Source organism: Lepidochelys olivacea (assembly GCF_965140295.1).
Source record: "Lepidochelys olivacea isolate rLepOli2 genome assembly, chromosome: 10".
In the NCBI taxonomy this organism is placed as follows: domain Eukaryota; kingdom Metazoa; phylum Chordata; order Testudines; family Cheloniidae; genus Lepidochelys; species Lepidochelys olivacea.
In genome coordinates this window covers 53,990,841-54,007,176 of record NC_140420.1, presented here as the reverse complement: position 1 = coordinate 54,007,176, position 16,336 = coordinate 53,990,841, and the positions used below count along the sequence as shown (strand labels likewise).

Here is a 16,336-nt window from a genome sequence, read left to right as displayed (position 1 = left end):
TTGTGTGGGGCCCAAAACTGGACACAGTACTCCACATGAGGCTTTACCAATGTCAAATAGAGGGGAACGATCACGTCCCTCGGTCTGCTGGCAATGCCCCTACTTATACATCCCAAAATGCCATTGGCCTTCTTGGCAACAAGGACACACTGTTGATTCATATCCAGCTTCTCGTCCACTGTAACCCCTAGGTCCTTTTCTGCAGAACTGCTGCCGAGCCATTCGGTCCCTAGTCTGTGCATGGGATTCTTCCGTCCTAAGTGCAGGACTCTGCACTTGTCCTTGTTGAACCTCATCAGATTTCTTTTGGCCCAATCCTCTAATTTGTCTAGGGCCCTCTGTATCCTATCCCTACCCTCCAGCGTATCTACCTCTCCTCCCAGTTTAGTGTCATCTGCAAACTTGCTGAGGGTGCAATCCACACCATCTTCCAGATCATTTATGAAAATATTGAACAAAACCGGCCCGAGGACCGACCCTTGGGGCACTCCACTTGATACCGGCTGCCAACTAGACATGGAGCCATTGATCGCTACCCATTGAGCCCGACAATCTGGTCAACTTTCTATCCATTTTATTTTTATTTTATTTATTTTTCTGTCTTTGGAAGTTGCCAGTGAAAGGAGTTTTGCTTAAGTTTTTCTTCTTTGGTATCAGTGAGGAACCAGAAGATCAGACCACTACTCAAGGCCCCTGGAAGTCTCCTGCTTTACGAGGTCCCAAGAAAGAAGACAGAGACCAGTACATATCTGTCAAACCACTGGGTTTCCTCACATGCTGGGTAACAACATTTTTTTTTCCCCCTTGCTGTTTTGTTTTTCAATTAAAATAACAGAAAAAAAGCATGTTTTGAAAGGAACCAGACAGGCAACACGGAGAATACTCACAATACGTGAAAGAAAATACATACTTGTTTGACAAAATCCACAGTTCAGAGAGCGTTGGAGACAAAGAATATTTTCCATAAATGTCTCGTGAGAAAAACACTTCAACACCATTTTTTGGTGAAACATTCCTGTTTTAAAAAAAAAAAAAAAAAAAAAAGACAACATGTAGTTGCAATTCAATCTCACAAAACACAGCACTGACTATATGGTTACTGACACCAACCTAAGAACAATATCTAAGTGACCGAACACTCAGAATTTGAAAAATGACTCTTTGAATCACTCAGAAATAAGGTATATAGTTCTGTGTGAAAAGGGGGAAAATGTTATCTAAAATGGTCACATCCTCCTCCCCCTCAGACAGATATAAACCCAATGGTTCATTTCAACATTAAAATGAACTTGTTCCTCACTATTCAAAAGAAAGCTTACAGATAGGATGGGGTACATTTCTAGAGCTGGTCAGAGAAAATTTTATGGAGCCATATTTTGTCGGAATATTGTGATTCGAATCTAAACACTTCGCAAAGTTGGGTCAATTTTGCTGGGATTCCATTTAGAAAATAATATGGAAAAAAGTTCTGACAATGTTGAAACTTCCTGCACTGTTGAATAGCCACTGAGAATTGCAGTGTGGCAGTCCCCCCCACCCAGTGACAGTCACTGCTCTGTGCCCCCATGCTGTACTTTAGGATTCTTCTGAATAAAAATAATGCAAATAATTATAATTTCTTCCTCTCTCCTACACTACCTGCTAAATAACCATACTGCTTCAAAGGTAATTACAATCCACCTCCCTAAAATATATGTGGTAATCTCAACCAGATAGGGTATTTTTTCAGTTTTTGTCCTAAACTTTTTGTCCTCTGTGTAGTGTTAGTCTGACATATTAAACAGGTCTTATTTTTCATCTCAATGGTGGTTGTATTTCATTAGTGGGTGATTTCTTCATGAAACATAAAATTTGTCATTCTCTAAAATAAGCAATTGTAGATATGGGCCTTGATCCTGCAAAGGCTTATGAATGTGCTTACAGTTAAGCACTTGCACAAGCCCTTGCAGTGTCAAGGCTGTAAAATGTAAGCTCCTTACGGAAAGGATCTCATTTTATTTATCTGTAAAAATCATTGGTAGATCTATGTGCTGTGTTAATAAATGACCATTTAAAACATTATATAAAATTACTACAGGGGCATTAGCATTGCAGCATTAGTTCAATTAACTGCTGACCAACCCCCTTCCCTATGGGAAAGATGTGGGTGGAATGAAGGAGAGGAAAAACAAAAATATTATTTTTAATATGTGATCCCAGATGTGTCCAGCACCTATCACAGGTCAAGGCTAATGCAGGCATTGCTTGAAGCAGAGCCTCTGAACTGATCAGCTCTTAGTCCCATCCCTTGCTAGATTGCACTGCTGTGTCCATAGACTCTCCCACAGATTTCCCACCACTGCTTCCAAGGGGGAGAGTTATAGTACAGACAGGAAGCTGGCATTTTGCGCCGCATTGGTGCTTTTCAGTTGTTAATGGCTTCATTTTTATTTGTAGGCGATCACCGGGACAACAGCGAGGCGGCAGCTCCTAGTACAGGGCATCAGACTTTCATTAGTTCTTACCCAGATCCCTCGCCACACAACGGGGCGGGGGTGAGAGCACGCGGTGGTTCCAGCAATCGCCTGTGCCCCGTCCACACTAGCGGGCCAAGTGCGGGGACGCCCCGAGCAGCTGAGCCAGTGGGAAAGGCGATGCGGAGGCAGCGAGCGGGGAATCTCGGAGGCTACAGCGATGGCGCGTTGGTTACACGACCTCAGCAGCAAGGGGATGGAAGACACCGGGGGCTCGCGGAGGCTCTGAGCTACACAACCCCGCTGCGGTGCGGCGGCCTGTCAGAGGGGCCCCGTCCCCCTAACGCGCACACACGCTCGGGACAGTCAGCGCAGCAGCGGTTTGTGCCCCCGCTCGCACACAGCACCGCGCCGGGGGAGACCCGACCTCAGCAGGGCCCAGGCGACAGGGTCCGGGGCCCCCATCGGGCCCGGGGCAGAGCCACACGTACTCACCAGGTGAGCCGCTTCTCACCGGCCTCCATCTTGGCCGCGCTACCCCCCCGAAGAAGCCCGTGCCCCTTCTCCCGGCAACGGCAAACTATCCCTTCCACGAACCCAGCCACCCCTCCCTCACAGCGCTACCCAATCAGAACCTCGGAGCGCGCTGGACGCGGTCTCACGTGGGTGAGGCAGCCAACCAGAGCCGGAGCTCGAGCAGCACCTGCAGCTCCGTGAGCGGCCATCTTTGGTGTGGGCAGAGCGAGCGGCTCCTCCATTGCCCACACCGGCCCGCTCAGAGAATCCCACCCCTTCCCTCAGGGGGCGCTGCGGGGGCGGGGATTGATGGGCGGGAGTTCCCACCCCGAGCAGCCCGTCCCGTCCCGAGAGACAGAGCGGGGACGTGGGGGCGGCTCTCAGGCGGACTCCGGCCCAAGGCTGCTTGGTAGCAGCGTGGCCACGTCTGGGCTTCTTCAGAAGGCGCTTTGGTCGCCAGGGAGTTGCAGGGCTCTGGGCTCCTTTTATTTGGCGGTTGCTTATTTGGGCTGTTTTGTACTGGGCGACTTCAAGGCACAGTTAGTTTAAAACGGGTGTACCGTGTAGGCGTGGTGTTGGGCCCCTGCACAGGCAGTTCTCCGTCCCCCTCCCCTTCAGTTAGGAAAACACACCCAAATTCATGAACTTTCTGGCCCGCCCACGTGCCAGTTTTTTTGTCCCACACTTGGGGTGCGCTTCAACCGTTCAACACAGAACTGTACCACATTGAGGCAAGAGACCCTGGGGATGGAGAGAGGGAGGATGCCCTTTTTTAACAACGTGAGTACACCCAGCTTTATTGTTTTCATATTTGGAATGCATTGCTTACTGTTGTATGCAACAAAATTAGAACTACTGAAAAATGGAATTTGTATAAACAGCTCCTGCCTTCCCTCTGAATGGGGGGAGGGATAGCTCATTGAGCATTGGCCCGCTAAACCCAGGGTTGTGAGTTCAGTCCTTGAGGGGGCCATTTGGGATCTGGGGCAAAAATTGGGGATTGGTCCTGCTTTGAGCAGGGGGTTGGATTAGATGACCTGAGGTCCCTTCCAACCCTGATATTCTAGGATTCTGTGATGATTCCATGAAATGTGTTGGGCTTGTTTTGAAAGGTAGTGCCACTTTTTGCTCTCATGAGACTTGGCAACCCCATGTCCCCCCAGAACCACTGAGGGGAGACCTGCCTCCACCCTGTCCCGCTCCAAGGAGGGGCTGGGCCCCCTCAGTCTGGGCTGGGTGGCCCCCTGGATCTCCGGGCAAAGGGCGCCTCTGGGCATCCGGCCCAGCCTGGAGGAGAGGAGGGTGGGGCGAGCAGGGGAAAGGGATGGAGAAGAGGAGGTACACAGCAGGTGGGGGGGGGGGTTAGATGAGGGGAGGAAAGAAGGCAGGCCCACTGACAGCAATTCTGGGCCCCAGGGCAGAATAGTCAATGGGCCCCCCACGCACACACAAGCCGTGCCCACGCGGACGCAGTCCACCTGACATTCGGGCGGTGCTATGTCTGTGTTGGCTAGTGCCCAGTGAGCTGCCGCCTGTGCTGCTGGGTGCGCTCTTCTGGCACGGTCAGGACTTCCATATGCCCACCCACTAAGGTTGCCAGCTGTCTAAACGAGCAGACCCAAAGACCCTTGCCCTGCCCCCTGCCTGCCCCTTCCCTGAGACCATGCCCTGTCCCACCCCTTCTCTGAGTCCCTGCCCCCTGCTCACCCCATCCCCCCTCTCTCCGATGTACTCCCCTACCCTCACTCATTTTCACCAGGCTGGGGCAGAGGGTTGGGTGCAGGAGGGGTGCGGGCTCTGGGATGGAGTTTGGGTACAGGAGGGGGTGAAGGGTGGGGCTCCAGGAGGATTTTTGGGTGTGGGAGGAGGTCTGGGGTGCTGGCTCTGGAGGGAGTTTGGGTGTGGGAGGGGGTGAGAGGTTGGGCTCTGGGAGGGAGTTTGGATGCGGGCTTTAGGTTGGGGCAGGGAGTTGTGGTACAGGAGGGAGTCAGGGGAGTGGTATTTACCTTGGACGGCTCCTGAAAGCGATTGGCACACCCCTCTGGCAACGGTTCCTAGGTGAAGGGCCCATGGAATATCTGGGCGACTGCCCCTGCAGCTCCCATTGGTCGCAGTACGGGCCAATGGGAGCTGTGGAGTTGGCACTCGGGGCAGGGGCCGTGCATGGATACTCCTTCCGCAGGGGCTGCAGGGACATGCTGGCTAGGTCCGTGAGCGGCACGGAGCAAGGGTGGGCAGGAAGCCTGCCTTAGCTCCACTGCCAGTGGCAGCCGCGGGCCCCTGCACCCTTTTAAATCGCCCAGGCCCCATGGCAATTGTCCCCTTTGCCCGCCCCCACCCCCATTGGCGGGCCTGAGAGGAGGGATGAAGCAGGCAGGGGGGCTGTGGGGGAAGGGGGTGGAGTGGAGGAGAGGAAGGACTTAGCAGGCAGCAGTGGGAGGGGATGGAGCAGGGATTGGAAGAGGCGGAGTGCAGGCTTATTGTACCTACCACATAGGATCCTCTTTCTTCCCTTGACTCCCTTTCAGGGGTGGTGGAATCTTCTTAACATTGGGGGGCCACGGGCACCCAAACTGTTGTTCCATCCCACAGTGCTGCCCCTTCCCCCAAGGCTCCTCCCCCCAAAGCCCCATTCCTGCACTGTCTCTTCCTCCCAAGAAACTCTCCCCCCTCCAGTTGTTCATCCTTATGGCCAGTAAAAAGTGGGAGGTCCATCACCCTCTGACCCCCACTGTTCTAGCACCCCTGCTCAGTTTCCTACAAGCACTCCCTTATGCCACTACCTTTTAATTTTCCACAGAGCCAGCTCAGCAGCCCTCCCTGTAAGAAATCAGCAGGGAATCACCCACTATGCATAGAGAAGAGTGCATCTCTGTCCTAATATTACAGCACTTAAGCTTTGAATAGAGAGAGAATTTTCTGAGAACTTACAGGTAAATTCATTATAGGAGTTTAAATTAATTTTAAATTAGGTCCTTTAAGAAATTTACCATTCTGTGTCTGCCCATTTCTTTATTAATAATGGAATAATACAACTCTTTCAACTTCCTATGTAGTTAAAACTCACTGCAATCTTGTGCATAAACTAAATTTCAACTTTTTAAAATTAATAGTAATTTTTTTCTATTATCTTTCAGAACTGAAAGTTTCCTCTTCAGTACAGGCTGAGCAATAACATTCTTCTATAGTTGCAGGGGTTCTCAACCATTTGCTTTCTGAGGTTCCTCCCCAACACGCTGTAAAACCCCCCTGGCCCATCTGGAGTGGTAGGGGAGGGAGGGGGAATCGGAGTTCTGGTGGGTGGGGGCGGGCCCTCAGACATAGGCATAGTTTGACTTCTGTTTTGTTGGGGCAGGGCCAGGCAGGGCTTAGGCTAGCTCCGCACAGCGGGGTCTGGGGAGGGAGCGCAACCTAAACCCCACTGACTCAACTCAGCAGGCCACCCAGCCTGGGGGGAAAAGGGGGAGGGGAAAAAGGTGAAAACCACTCAGGGTGAAGGCAGGTGGTAGTTAGGAACTGTGTGCAGGTAGAGGTGTAGCTCAGGGTGCAGGGAGAGGGTAGCTTGGGGCTGTGTGCAGGCAGGGTGTAACTAGGGCAGGCTTCTCAAGTGCCAGGAGGTTTCCCTAGGGCCACAACAGCTTCCTGAGCCATGATGCAGGAGGCTGCAAAGCATCTGCCCTTCCCCCCACCTTCCCTGTTCCTCCTGGATGCACAGCCCTGCATGGCCCCTAGAGACAGGTATCATGCAAGTATTACTTGTCACAGCCTTCCAGATAGCTAAGTGTCATGTGAAAAGTGATTGATATTAACACGTCACTTTTCACAGTAATATTTTTATTATTGAGTCTGCAAAAAAACCCCTACATGAATAAATTACAGTGATGTGGATATGTATATGTGCTATTTATTTGCTTTTCCTAAAGTTAATCAAGTATTTTAGGAAGACGTGTCAGTGCGGCCACCAGCAAGAGTTGGTGGTCGCACTCTGAGGCCGCCAAAAAATTTGTTGTGAGTACCCTTGAACTAGGAGCTGTGTGCATGCAGGGAGTAGCTAGAGGCTCTGTGCAGGCAGGGGTGTAGCTCAGGTTACAGGGAGGGATTTAGGTAGGGGCTGTGGTCAGGAGGCCCCCTCTCTCATGGTTGCTACTCCCCAAGGGATCTGCCAGCCCCAGAGCCAGGTCTGTCTGCCTGGGTGGCTCTTACTGGGTCGAGCAGTCAAAGGGGGCAGGGAGCTGAGGAGCAGCTTCAGCCCTGGACACCAGGAGACTGGGATCACCACAGCTGCCCGCTCCATGGCACCAACCAGAGCAGCAGCTACCCTGACCTGACCTGGCCAGAGGAATGTGGCCTCCAAAGAGAGAGGAGGAGGGGTATTTGTGTGGAGCTGCCCTGGGACTGTCCCACTCTCGTTAAGGCACTGCAGTTTGAGGGGGGGCAAGGCCCCTCCATGCCCCTCCCAACTCTGCCCATGGGCTTGCGGCTTCTGCCCCGCCAGGCACTGGGGCTCAGGGCTTATGGCCCCCCTGAAACCAGCTGCAGATCCCCAGCTGAGAACTGCTGTTTTATAGTGAATTCCATGAAGAACTGCCCTTTTTTTAAAAAAAAAAAAAAAAAAGAGTACTTATGGCACCTTAGAGACTAACCAATTTATTTGAGCATGAGCTTTCGTGAGCTACAGCTCACTTCATCGGATGCATGCCGTGGAAACTGCAGCAGACTTTATATACACAAAGAATATGAAACAATACCTCCTCCCACCCCACTGTCCTGCTGGTAATAGCTTATCTAAAGTGATTATCAGGTGGGCCATTTTGATAATCACTTTAGATAAGCTATTACCAGCAGGACAGTGGGGTGGGAGGAGGTATTTTTTCATATTCTTTGTGTATATAAAGTCTGCTGCAGTTTCCACGGCATGCATCCGATGAAGTGAGCTGTAGCTCACGAAAGCTCATGCTCAAATAAATTGGTTAGTCTCTAAGGTGCCACAAGTACTCCTTTTCTTTTTGCGAATACAGACTAACACGGCTGTTAATCTGAAACCTGCCCTTTTTAAGAATGGCTACCATCTTTCCATTATTAACGAGTGTGTGATTACAGCTGCCCTTTGCAAAAATGTTCTTTCAAAATGACCACCACGTCCCATTGTCTCCAGTAGGAGTGAGTGCCCCCATAAAACACTGAGATCCTCTGACAGCACCTTGTAACTATCAGCTCTTGTCTGTACAGACAGGACCAGATAATGAAGAAGACTGGGACACCACCAGACTAATGCAGAGGTCAGAGATACAACTCAGAGGAAAGGAAAAGTACATGATTCCAGATCCAGTCTGCCCCTACTCCTGCTGCTGTGAGTAAAATGGTAGGCTTCAAAGGTACTTGGCCTGTCTGCCTTTCCTCTTCTCTAATATTCCTTAATATATATGGCAGCAAGTACAACTCTGATGTACAGCCACTGGCTGTATTCTTCAACTCTCTCCCCGCCCCTTTCCCTCACAGTCTCTTCAACTCAGCCTTACTCCATATTTGCCTTTCATGTTGTCCCTCCTTCCTCTTCAGTGTTCCCTCTCACCCCACCATCTAGCTTATCCCTGCCTAACTAAACCCACCCAAACATGAAATAATGGAACTAAGTGACATTTGTTGCTATCACATTGTATGTGCATTGTATCCCTTTCCCTACCCTTCATGTGTCTTTTTTATTTAGACTGTAAACTTTTCAGGGCACAGACTGTCTACTACTCTGTCCAATGCTTAACACCTTGGACCGCCATTCTTGGTTGTCCCATAGGCACTACCATAATAAAGCTGATTAAATAATAATAATGGAACAAGGGAATCTGTGAGATGAAAGACTGCAAGGTGGAGTGGAGAAGCATCCACTAATTCATCCCAGCACAAGGGTGCAGCCAACAGAAATGTTGGGAATCTCTGGCCTACTGCAAAGTGCAGTCTGATCCATTTATTCTCTGAGCTAGAAATCAGAAATCCTTTTTCAGTTTCAATCCTGTTCAAATCCCCCGTAATCATATTTTTTTTATTTCAAAAGGCCTGATTTACATCAATTCCTTTCCATAGAGTTATTTCTTTCACTGGAATAACATGAATTTTGACTTACCTGGATTCTCTTGAATCACAGACTCACGTAAACCCCCATGCACTTCAGTGATGCAGAATAATCAGGCACTAATAGCACTAGCTAGAGTAAGTAAATGCCTCAACTGCCAAAGCTTCCCCTACAAAGCTTTGTTAATATACATCATATTTTACTTGAACCAGCCTGTTATTTCAGTCTTGGGCCTGGTTGGAGGAAAGATGACCACCTACTCCACATTTCAACTCTGTGCAACCTTATCTTGACCTTCTTGGCCCAAATCTTCAAAGGTGTTTAAGCTCCTAGCTTCCATCGATTTCAATAGAAATTAGGAGCCTCAGTGCTTTGAGGCTCTGGGCCCTTGGCCTTGTGTGTATTCATTAGCACAGTCTATAATTCCAGGATCACATGCTATTTTTTCCATAGGATCCCTGTCTCATTCAGTGCACAGAATGGACCTGTTCTGTGGATGAATCAGGGTTATGTAGTGAAGCAGGTTGTTGTCTGTGGTACTCATGCATCGTTTGTTCAGAAGCGAAGGTTTGTACTAAATGAGAATTGTACCCAAAAAATTGTTAAAGTGATTAAATGCTGGTCTGGAGAGTTAGATTCTATCCTTGCCTCTACCACAGAGTTCCTTGGTGATGCTGGGCAAGCTACTTAAACCAAAACTTTTCACAGGTGGTCACAAATGCTTCAGTTTCTTGGTGCCTGGTGTGACACCCTGGGTTCTGATTTGCAGTACCGAGCACTCACATCTGCAACTGAAGTCTTGGGAGCTGTACTCTGAACACATGAAGCATGATATGCTAAGTACTTTGAAAAATCAGGTCCTAAATGTCTCAGAGTAGGCACCCAAAATTAGTAGATATTTCTGACCCTAATCTCTCTGTGCCTCAGTCAGTTCCACAAGTGTAAAAAGGGGGATAATAATACCCTCTCATCTCACAGAAGTGTTGTGAAATAAATACACACACATTTTTTTGAAGCACAAAGATACTGTAGAAAAGCCTATGAGGAAATTAATAATTCTGTCTTCAGAGCAGGGTTTGGATAGTGTGCAGTAAAAAAAAGGCATGGGCCACACATTAAACAAGGAGAAAACTAAATATTGAATAGCATCCATCCCCTGTACTGAATGTGGTTGGGATCCTGTGGAAAAAAATAGTACGAGATCATGTAACTAAAGACAGTATCATAATGGATACACACAAGGGGGCTGAATTAAACTTGCAGAGTCAACAGTAATCCTGGCATTTCCAACAGTTCAGTGCTTAACTTAATGTTCTTTTAAGGTAGTTTTTTGTGTGCAGTGGCTTCTCCACAATGCGATATCTACATACCTGAACCTGGACAGACTCTCTCTTCGTTACATGCCAGTACTGTTCTAGGATAACAGACCCTTGGATTCCAGTCCTCACAAGTGTTCACACTCCCTCTGCTAACATCCTTGATATTGTTATTGTTGAGTCTATATGTATCTAGTAATGTAGTGGGGTAAAGACATGCACCTAGATTCTTTACTATGCCTGACAGTGTCAAACGGTTGAACACTAAAAAACTGTATAGAGGTTTATTTGTTCAACAATCTACCATGACACATCTAGAGCTTGATTAACTTTGTACCTCTGTACAGCCACCAAGGAATAAATTTAACACGTAACACAATGCAGAAAATGAATATGATCCTAATGGAAAAAAATAATAAGACAAGTGTTTCCATTAGAAGCTGAAACTTTTATTACAGGATAACAGTACATAAAGCACATCTAAAATTGATGTGTTCAATGCACTTAATAAAGGTAATGTAATATTAAAGGTACAAGTTTCTAAGTACAATATAACAACATTCATATTAGAATGAAAATTGGAGTATTTAAAAGACAACATTAAATCTCTTATTTTTACAGTTGTATTTACAAAATGAATCAAAATACTTTTTCAGGACTCAGAGTAAAATAAACTGTTGAATATAAGCAGACTATTGTAAGAGTGAGTTTAAAAGAAGATTCAAGAAAGTGAAAAGTTAGGTGATAATGGGTAAAGATCATTAGCAAAGTTTTAATACAATACATTTTAACATTTCTCTTGATGGCTTATACTTTTATTGTGACTAGAAAAGGAATTTTTACATACTGTACACATTTACATGTACAGTATAATTTCATTTAAACTTGCATGTATTTACAGAAAAATGAGTATTACTCAATGAGGTTTGTGAAGTTCATGTGCTTAATCATCAAACCAACACACATTTGTAATCAGCACTTATTCTGGTCTCTTTACTTTAAACATTTAGTTACAGGAGAAAATATTACCAGAGGGTTTTGCATAATTGTTTAAGTTTAGTTGTTATATAAATCAGGGAGAACATTTTCCTAGCATAAAGTTTATGATGTATATGTTAGCAGATAAAAATTTAAGAGATCCTCCACTGATTGCTGTTTGAAAGTATCAAAAGGTGATGTAAATCAACAAGGGATTTAGAAATAAAATCATCATGGCTTGTATTTAAATAAGACTAACTCTGAAGGTTTTAAAAGTAATTGTCCTGATAGTGTTTGTAATTAAACTTTCTACTTATGAAAATATACCCATGGTGCAGTAAAGTTTGTATTTATTTTCAGGACAATAGTATGTTACTGTAAAAAAAAATATTTTCCTTGGATTGAGGGTACAAAAGCAGTGCATGGAAGCCAAGAATCATGGCTTTAAAATTCACTACCTTCCGTTATCAAAAAGTGCAGTAAACAGAAACATTACCTTTAATAAATTGCTCAAAAATCTTTGCTAAAGATCTTATAAATTCAGTAATATTACAGAAAAATTCTAATAAATATTTAAAAAGGTTAATTACCTCAGATATTTGATATCCATCAATTTTGTAAGAACTTAAATGACAATATTCGTGGGAGGAGAGAGTTGAAGCGAAGAGTAACTCCAAGTATGATTTCTAGATAAATAAAGGTATGTATAAAAATTCAGAAAATATCAAGTTCTCTGACTGACTGACTTCCACAAAGTCCATTTCTGCATTAACTTTAGGTGTCAAAGTCCATCCTTGAACATGCATGTGTCATTTTAATGAGAATCACATATGCATATATAAGGTCAGAATTTGGACATCAATGTTTCATGAAAGATTTACAGAACATTCCCATTGACAATAACTGGAATTAGGCATATACGCATGATCATGTGACTTCTGGAATGGGAAGTGCCCTCCATTCCTGTTAGATTTAGGGGGAAGAAGGCACCCAGCACTTAGCAGGTTTAGGTCTATATCTATATCTCACATGGACTAACTGGAAAAGAGATCCCCCAGTTAACTACCTACTTCAACCCTTAAACTAGACAGCATTTTATACTGGGGAACTGGCTACATATTTTTCGTATGATGTGATATGCAGTGAAAGCATTTTAGCAACCCAATGGATAATAAACAGGACATAGCACATTTATCATAATATGAACATAGAAAAATATTTGATATCAAATATCTATTCTGTTGAAGTAATTTTCTCCTCATTAAATATACTACAGAATAATTTATATAATGGTACTATGTAGTTAAAGAGAAAAAACATGTCCCAGATCTAGTACTCTGATACAGGTACTTGTTGGACATATGTAGATTATATATATATATATATATATGCTTGTGTGTATGTGTGTGTGTGTGTGTATATATATATATACACACACATACATACACACGCATATATATGTTATAGACAGTGAAATTAACAAGACCCAAGGTGGTATTGTCTAGGAATAAAAGGGGTTTGTTTTTTTGTTCACAAAAGTAACTTATCTAGCACCACACATCAGAAAAAACACAAAAATAGCACACTCTAGTTCTAAACAGCTATGTCTAAAATAGATTATATAGTAAAACAGATATTATACAGCATAATGTGGTATTTGATAAACAGATAAATATTTGCACTGTGTAGGCTGTTTATAGCATAACTTTATCTATACAGAATGAAAGCAAAAAGTTAACCGTATAGAGGTGAGCAGAACAACATTAAATATGACTCAAAAGCAGAGACAAAGATAAAGTTGAAAGAACAGAGCAAGAGAAAATGTTTACAGGCCATTACAAATCCTTAAATTAATAGTAAAATAAGGAATTAGTTGCTGAAGTTTAAGAAAGCAGTAAACAAGAGATTGCATTTACATGCAGATGTCTAAAATTTGTATTTCTTTTTAAATCTATGCACAAAAAGTCATTTGTTTTTATTGCTTGACATTCAATTATGGCTAGAGTATTTTTAACCTTCTTTTTGTACTTTGGAAACAAGAATATGTTAAAGGTGCCATAAAAATGGACAACATTGAAATCAGTTTGCAAATAAACCTCCTAACACTGCAGTTCTTTATACATTTTAAAAAGCCTTGTCTGGGGTTTGTCATATGTTAAATATATTTAAATTGGGAAAATACACTGTAGCTTGAAGCCTCCCATTGGCCCAAACATCCAATACAAAAACACATCTCCATAAAAGGAGCAGGCAGACAATACAGTTACATATAAAGAAGCAGCCAGCTAATGTCCTAATAGTCAAAATATTTACCACTGTTCTTTCTATAAATTGTTTCAAAATTAAACACAAAAATGAGGAAAAATTTGGATTTAGAAAGATATTTACAGTACATATGTCTTTTGTGAAATAAAATTCACTGTATTGCTTATGAATTCTCTGCATTTAGGTATTATATAATTAAAGAGATTGCAAGTGCTTGTAAAATTTATGCATCTTTATTAAGATAGTTTAGGGGGAATTCAGTATATTAAGCAGATACAAACATGGAAAGCATGCGGATATTGCCTAAAAATAAAGTCTGATGTCATATATATTATGCCAAGCTAAACAACTTTCTTGTGAAGTGAAGCTCCAGAAGGTAATGAGATTGTGAGGAAAGATATCCAAGTGAATATTGAGGCAGCAAAATCTAAATGTAAAGAGTGTATATTGATTGCCTGCATAGTCAGAATATTTCATACATTTTTATTTTCACAATGTAAAGGGGCTAAACATTTCATGTGGCATCATGTTTTATTTCATATGTGGTTAGTCTACTTATTGCTCTAGAAGGTTATTGCTATATTCTACCTCTCATAAAGGCCAAAAAACCCAAACCCTCTGTCATTTGTCACTGGCAGTTCCATATATGGAATATAAAGGTAGAATACAGCTTTTATTGTGTTAAAATTCCTTTAAATACCTGAATAAAATTCAAAGAATGGAGTAGATACTAGCAATTATCCTTTTATTAAATGTTATATATTTTCCCTCTTTACCTGGTGTCTTAACAGCATTATATTGGGCTGCTAAGGTACACAGTAATGGGAGCTGAGCGAATACTGCAGATATTTATCTATAAATGGTTATTTCAATTTTTAAAATTAATTTTTTCTATTGCATTTGGCTTCCTTGTATGTTTGCTTTCCCTGAACATTCCACCAAATAATTTAAGTGGCAGGAATATTCATGCAAATGTCACATTAATATTCAAACATGTTCATAGAAGGTGAATTTTAAAGTAATATATATTAATCATAAAAATCCAATTCTAAGAGGTGCACTCCTCCAATTAGGAAAAAGAAATATACTGAGTGTCCTAGGTGTCACAATCAAAACCAGCCAACACAGCTAAAATTTCAAACATTGAATACTCAGAGAAAACTCCTTATCACTAATTATTTCAGATTATTATACAGTAATTTTTCCTACAACAAATATTGATAAAATCCATTATCTGCCTGTGGGAGACTCAAATACAGAGCTGAACTGTAGAATAAATGATTAATTACAAACTGTGTGCACAGTTTTAGTAGTAACCCGGTTTCTGTATCTGTTTAAGAGTCCCTAACTCTGAAGACTAGGGAAGGTCTAAGCCAATCATTAGTAGACCTGGGCAAATTTTTTTTGACCCAAACTTTTTTTTTTGAGAAATATGCAGACTTGTTTTTGTGAACTCATGTTGATTTGGTTGCATTGTTTGCTTTGGAATACATATATTTTTAAAATCCAAATACTTTGACATTTCTGAAAAAAAATTGTCTCGGTTGAAAATGACTTTTGAAATTTGTTTTAATTTTATTTCAAAATATTCAAGCATTTTTAAAAACTTTTTGATTTGCCAAAAATTTCAAACATTTTCATTGTCAGTCTAATCCAAATGATTTTTTCCTTCTGACTGCTCAAAATTGCTAACGAATCAAAAAATCCATTGTTTACCCTTTATCATCAGAGAGTCCAGGAAAATACATGCACCAATGTCTGGGGCACTGAAATACAGAGGTAAAATTTATCTTGTAAACTGTACACATTGAACAGAAGTTGTGAATGATTTGCAAATATGAACAGAAGGATGTCAACCATTTCAGTAAATATCTTTAGACCTCTACCTTAGTCTTTACTCGTTCAGGATCAGCATTAGGGATTCTCTTCTAACAATAATAAAAGAGAATGAGATCTGATCAAGAGACCAACCTTCTTAGGCAATTTTCTGTCTTAAAACTAAACCTGCATGCATTAGATAATCAACTGCATAAGCTTGTAGAGTGGTTACTTTAGACAGATTTCACTAGATTTATTTTTTTACATAAATGTAGAATTGGGATTCGTGTTATACAAGCGAAGAAAAAATGAAAACTCCCAAGAAAATGGAGAAATGATGCTTTTTAAAAGAATCATTTAAATCACATAGGTAAGATTTTGAGAAATCACTCTTCTTGCCCTGATTAAAGAGTCTCAAAATCTTGCCCATTGCATTTGTAATTTTTTACTTGTTTTTATTTTAGGTACAAAAGAAAGCAAAGCAACTCCATCAATTCTGCAGGGCTTCCAGAACCCAATATAGACATACTGTATTTGAAAAATCTTACACTAAATCCATAGAGTTTTGGCATTGACAGATTAGACTTTTCTGTTTCCTGCTACTACTGCAATTGCTGTAAGACTTAGATGTGGAAATGCAAAGATGTAGGTAGCTACAGTGCTTCTTTAAATGACATATTTTTGGTTTACAGTGAAGCACATAGAGCAACAGCAGGGAAGGTCTAATAACTTGTTCTCCTGGTATTCTTCTGGTTTCAATGGTGTTCTGTGCTATATGACTCAATGTAAAGATTGAATAATCATAGCATTTCCACACATATTATAGTGCATATGAAAAACTGAGTTCTCTTTGATAATTATAATTTAAACATTGAAGATTCATTTTTTGTTACAAAACACTCCTATGATTAAAAAATGGTGAA

General features: G+C 42.7%; 2 protein-coding genes and 1 long non-coding RNA gene across 7 annotated transcripts in view; 1 reads left to right on the top strand and 2 right to left on the bottom strand.

The window, feature by feature from the left end:
* LOC311527138 (annexin A2) overlaps nucleotides 1-3,015 on the bottom strand; it is a 123,493-nt gene extending 120,478 nt beyond the window's left edge. The window contains exons 1-2 of the mRNA XM_084640798.1: nucleotides 2,949-3,015; nucleotides 911-1,015 (exon numbers count right to left, since the gene is read on the bottom strand). Coding sequence (XP_084496924.1) covers nucleotides 911-1,015; nucleotides 2,949-2,977 — 134 coding nt within the window. The 5' untranslated portion in view covers nucleotides 2,978-3,015. The remainder of the gene's footprint in view (nucleotides 1-910; nucleotides 1,016-2,948) is intronic.
* A 180-nt stretch (nucleotides 3,016-3,195) lies between these two features.
* Nucleotides 3,196-16,257, top strand: LOC311527139. Of its 5 annotated transcripts, XR_014713257.1 has the most exons (5): nucleotides 3,196-3,749; nucleotides 5,770-5,902; nucleotides 8,199-8,331; nucleotides 15,689-15,783; nucleotides 15,878-16,257. It is a non-coding gene; the product is annotated as an uncharacterized lncRNA (long non-coding RNA). The 5 variants fall into 5 exon arrangements; XR_014713254.1 differs by lacking the exon at nucleotides 5,770-5,902 and having other exon boundaries at nucleotides 8,203-8,331; XR_014713255.1 differs by lacking the exon at nucleotides 5,770-5,902 and having other exon boundaries at nucleotides 8,199-8,319.
* Nucleotides 10,987-16,336, bottom strand: part of RORA (RAR related orphan receptor A) — a gene marked incomplete at its 3' end in the record, with an annotated part of 544,635 nt that continues 539,285 nt past the window's right edge. Inside the window, exon 12 of the mRNA XM_084640794.1 lies at nucleotides 10,987-12,016. Coding sequence (XP_084496920.1) covers nucleotides 11,956-12,016 — 61 coding nt within the window. The remainder of the gene's footprint in view (nucleotides 12,017-16,336) is intronic.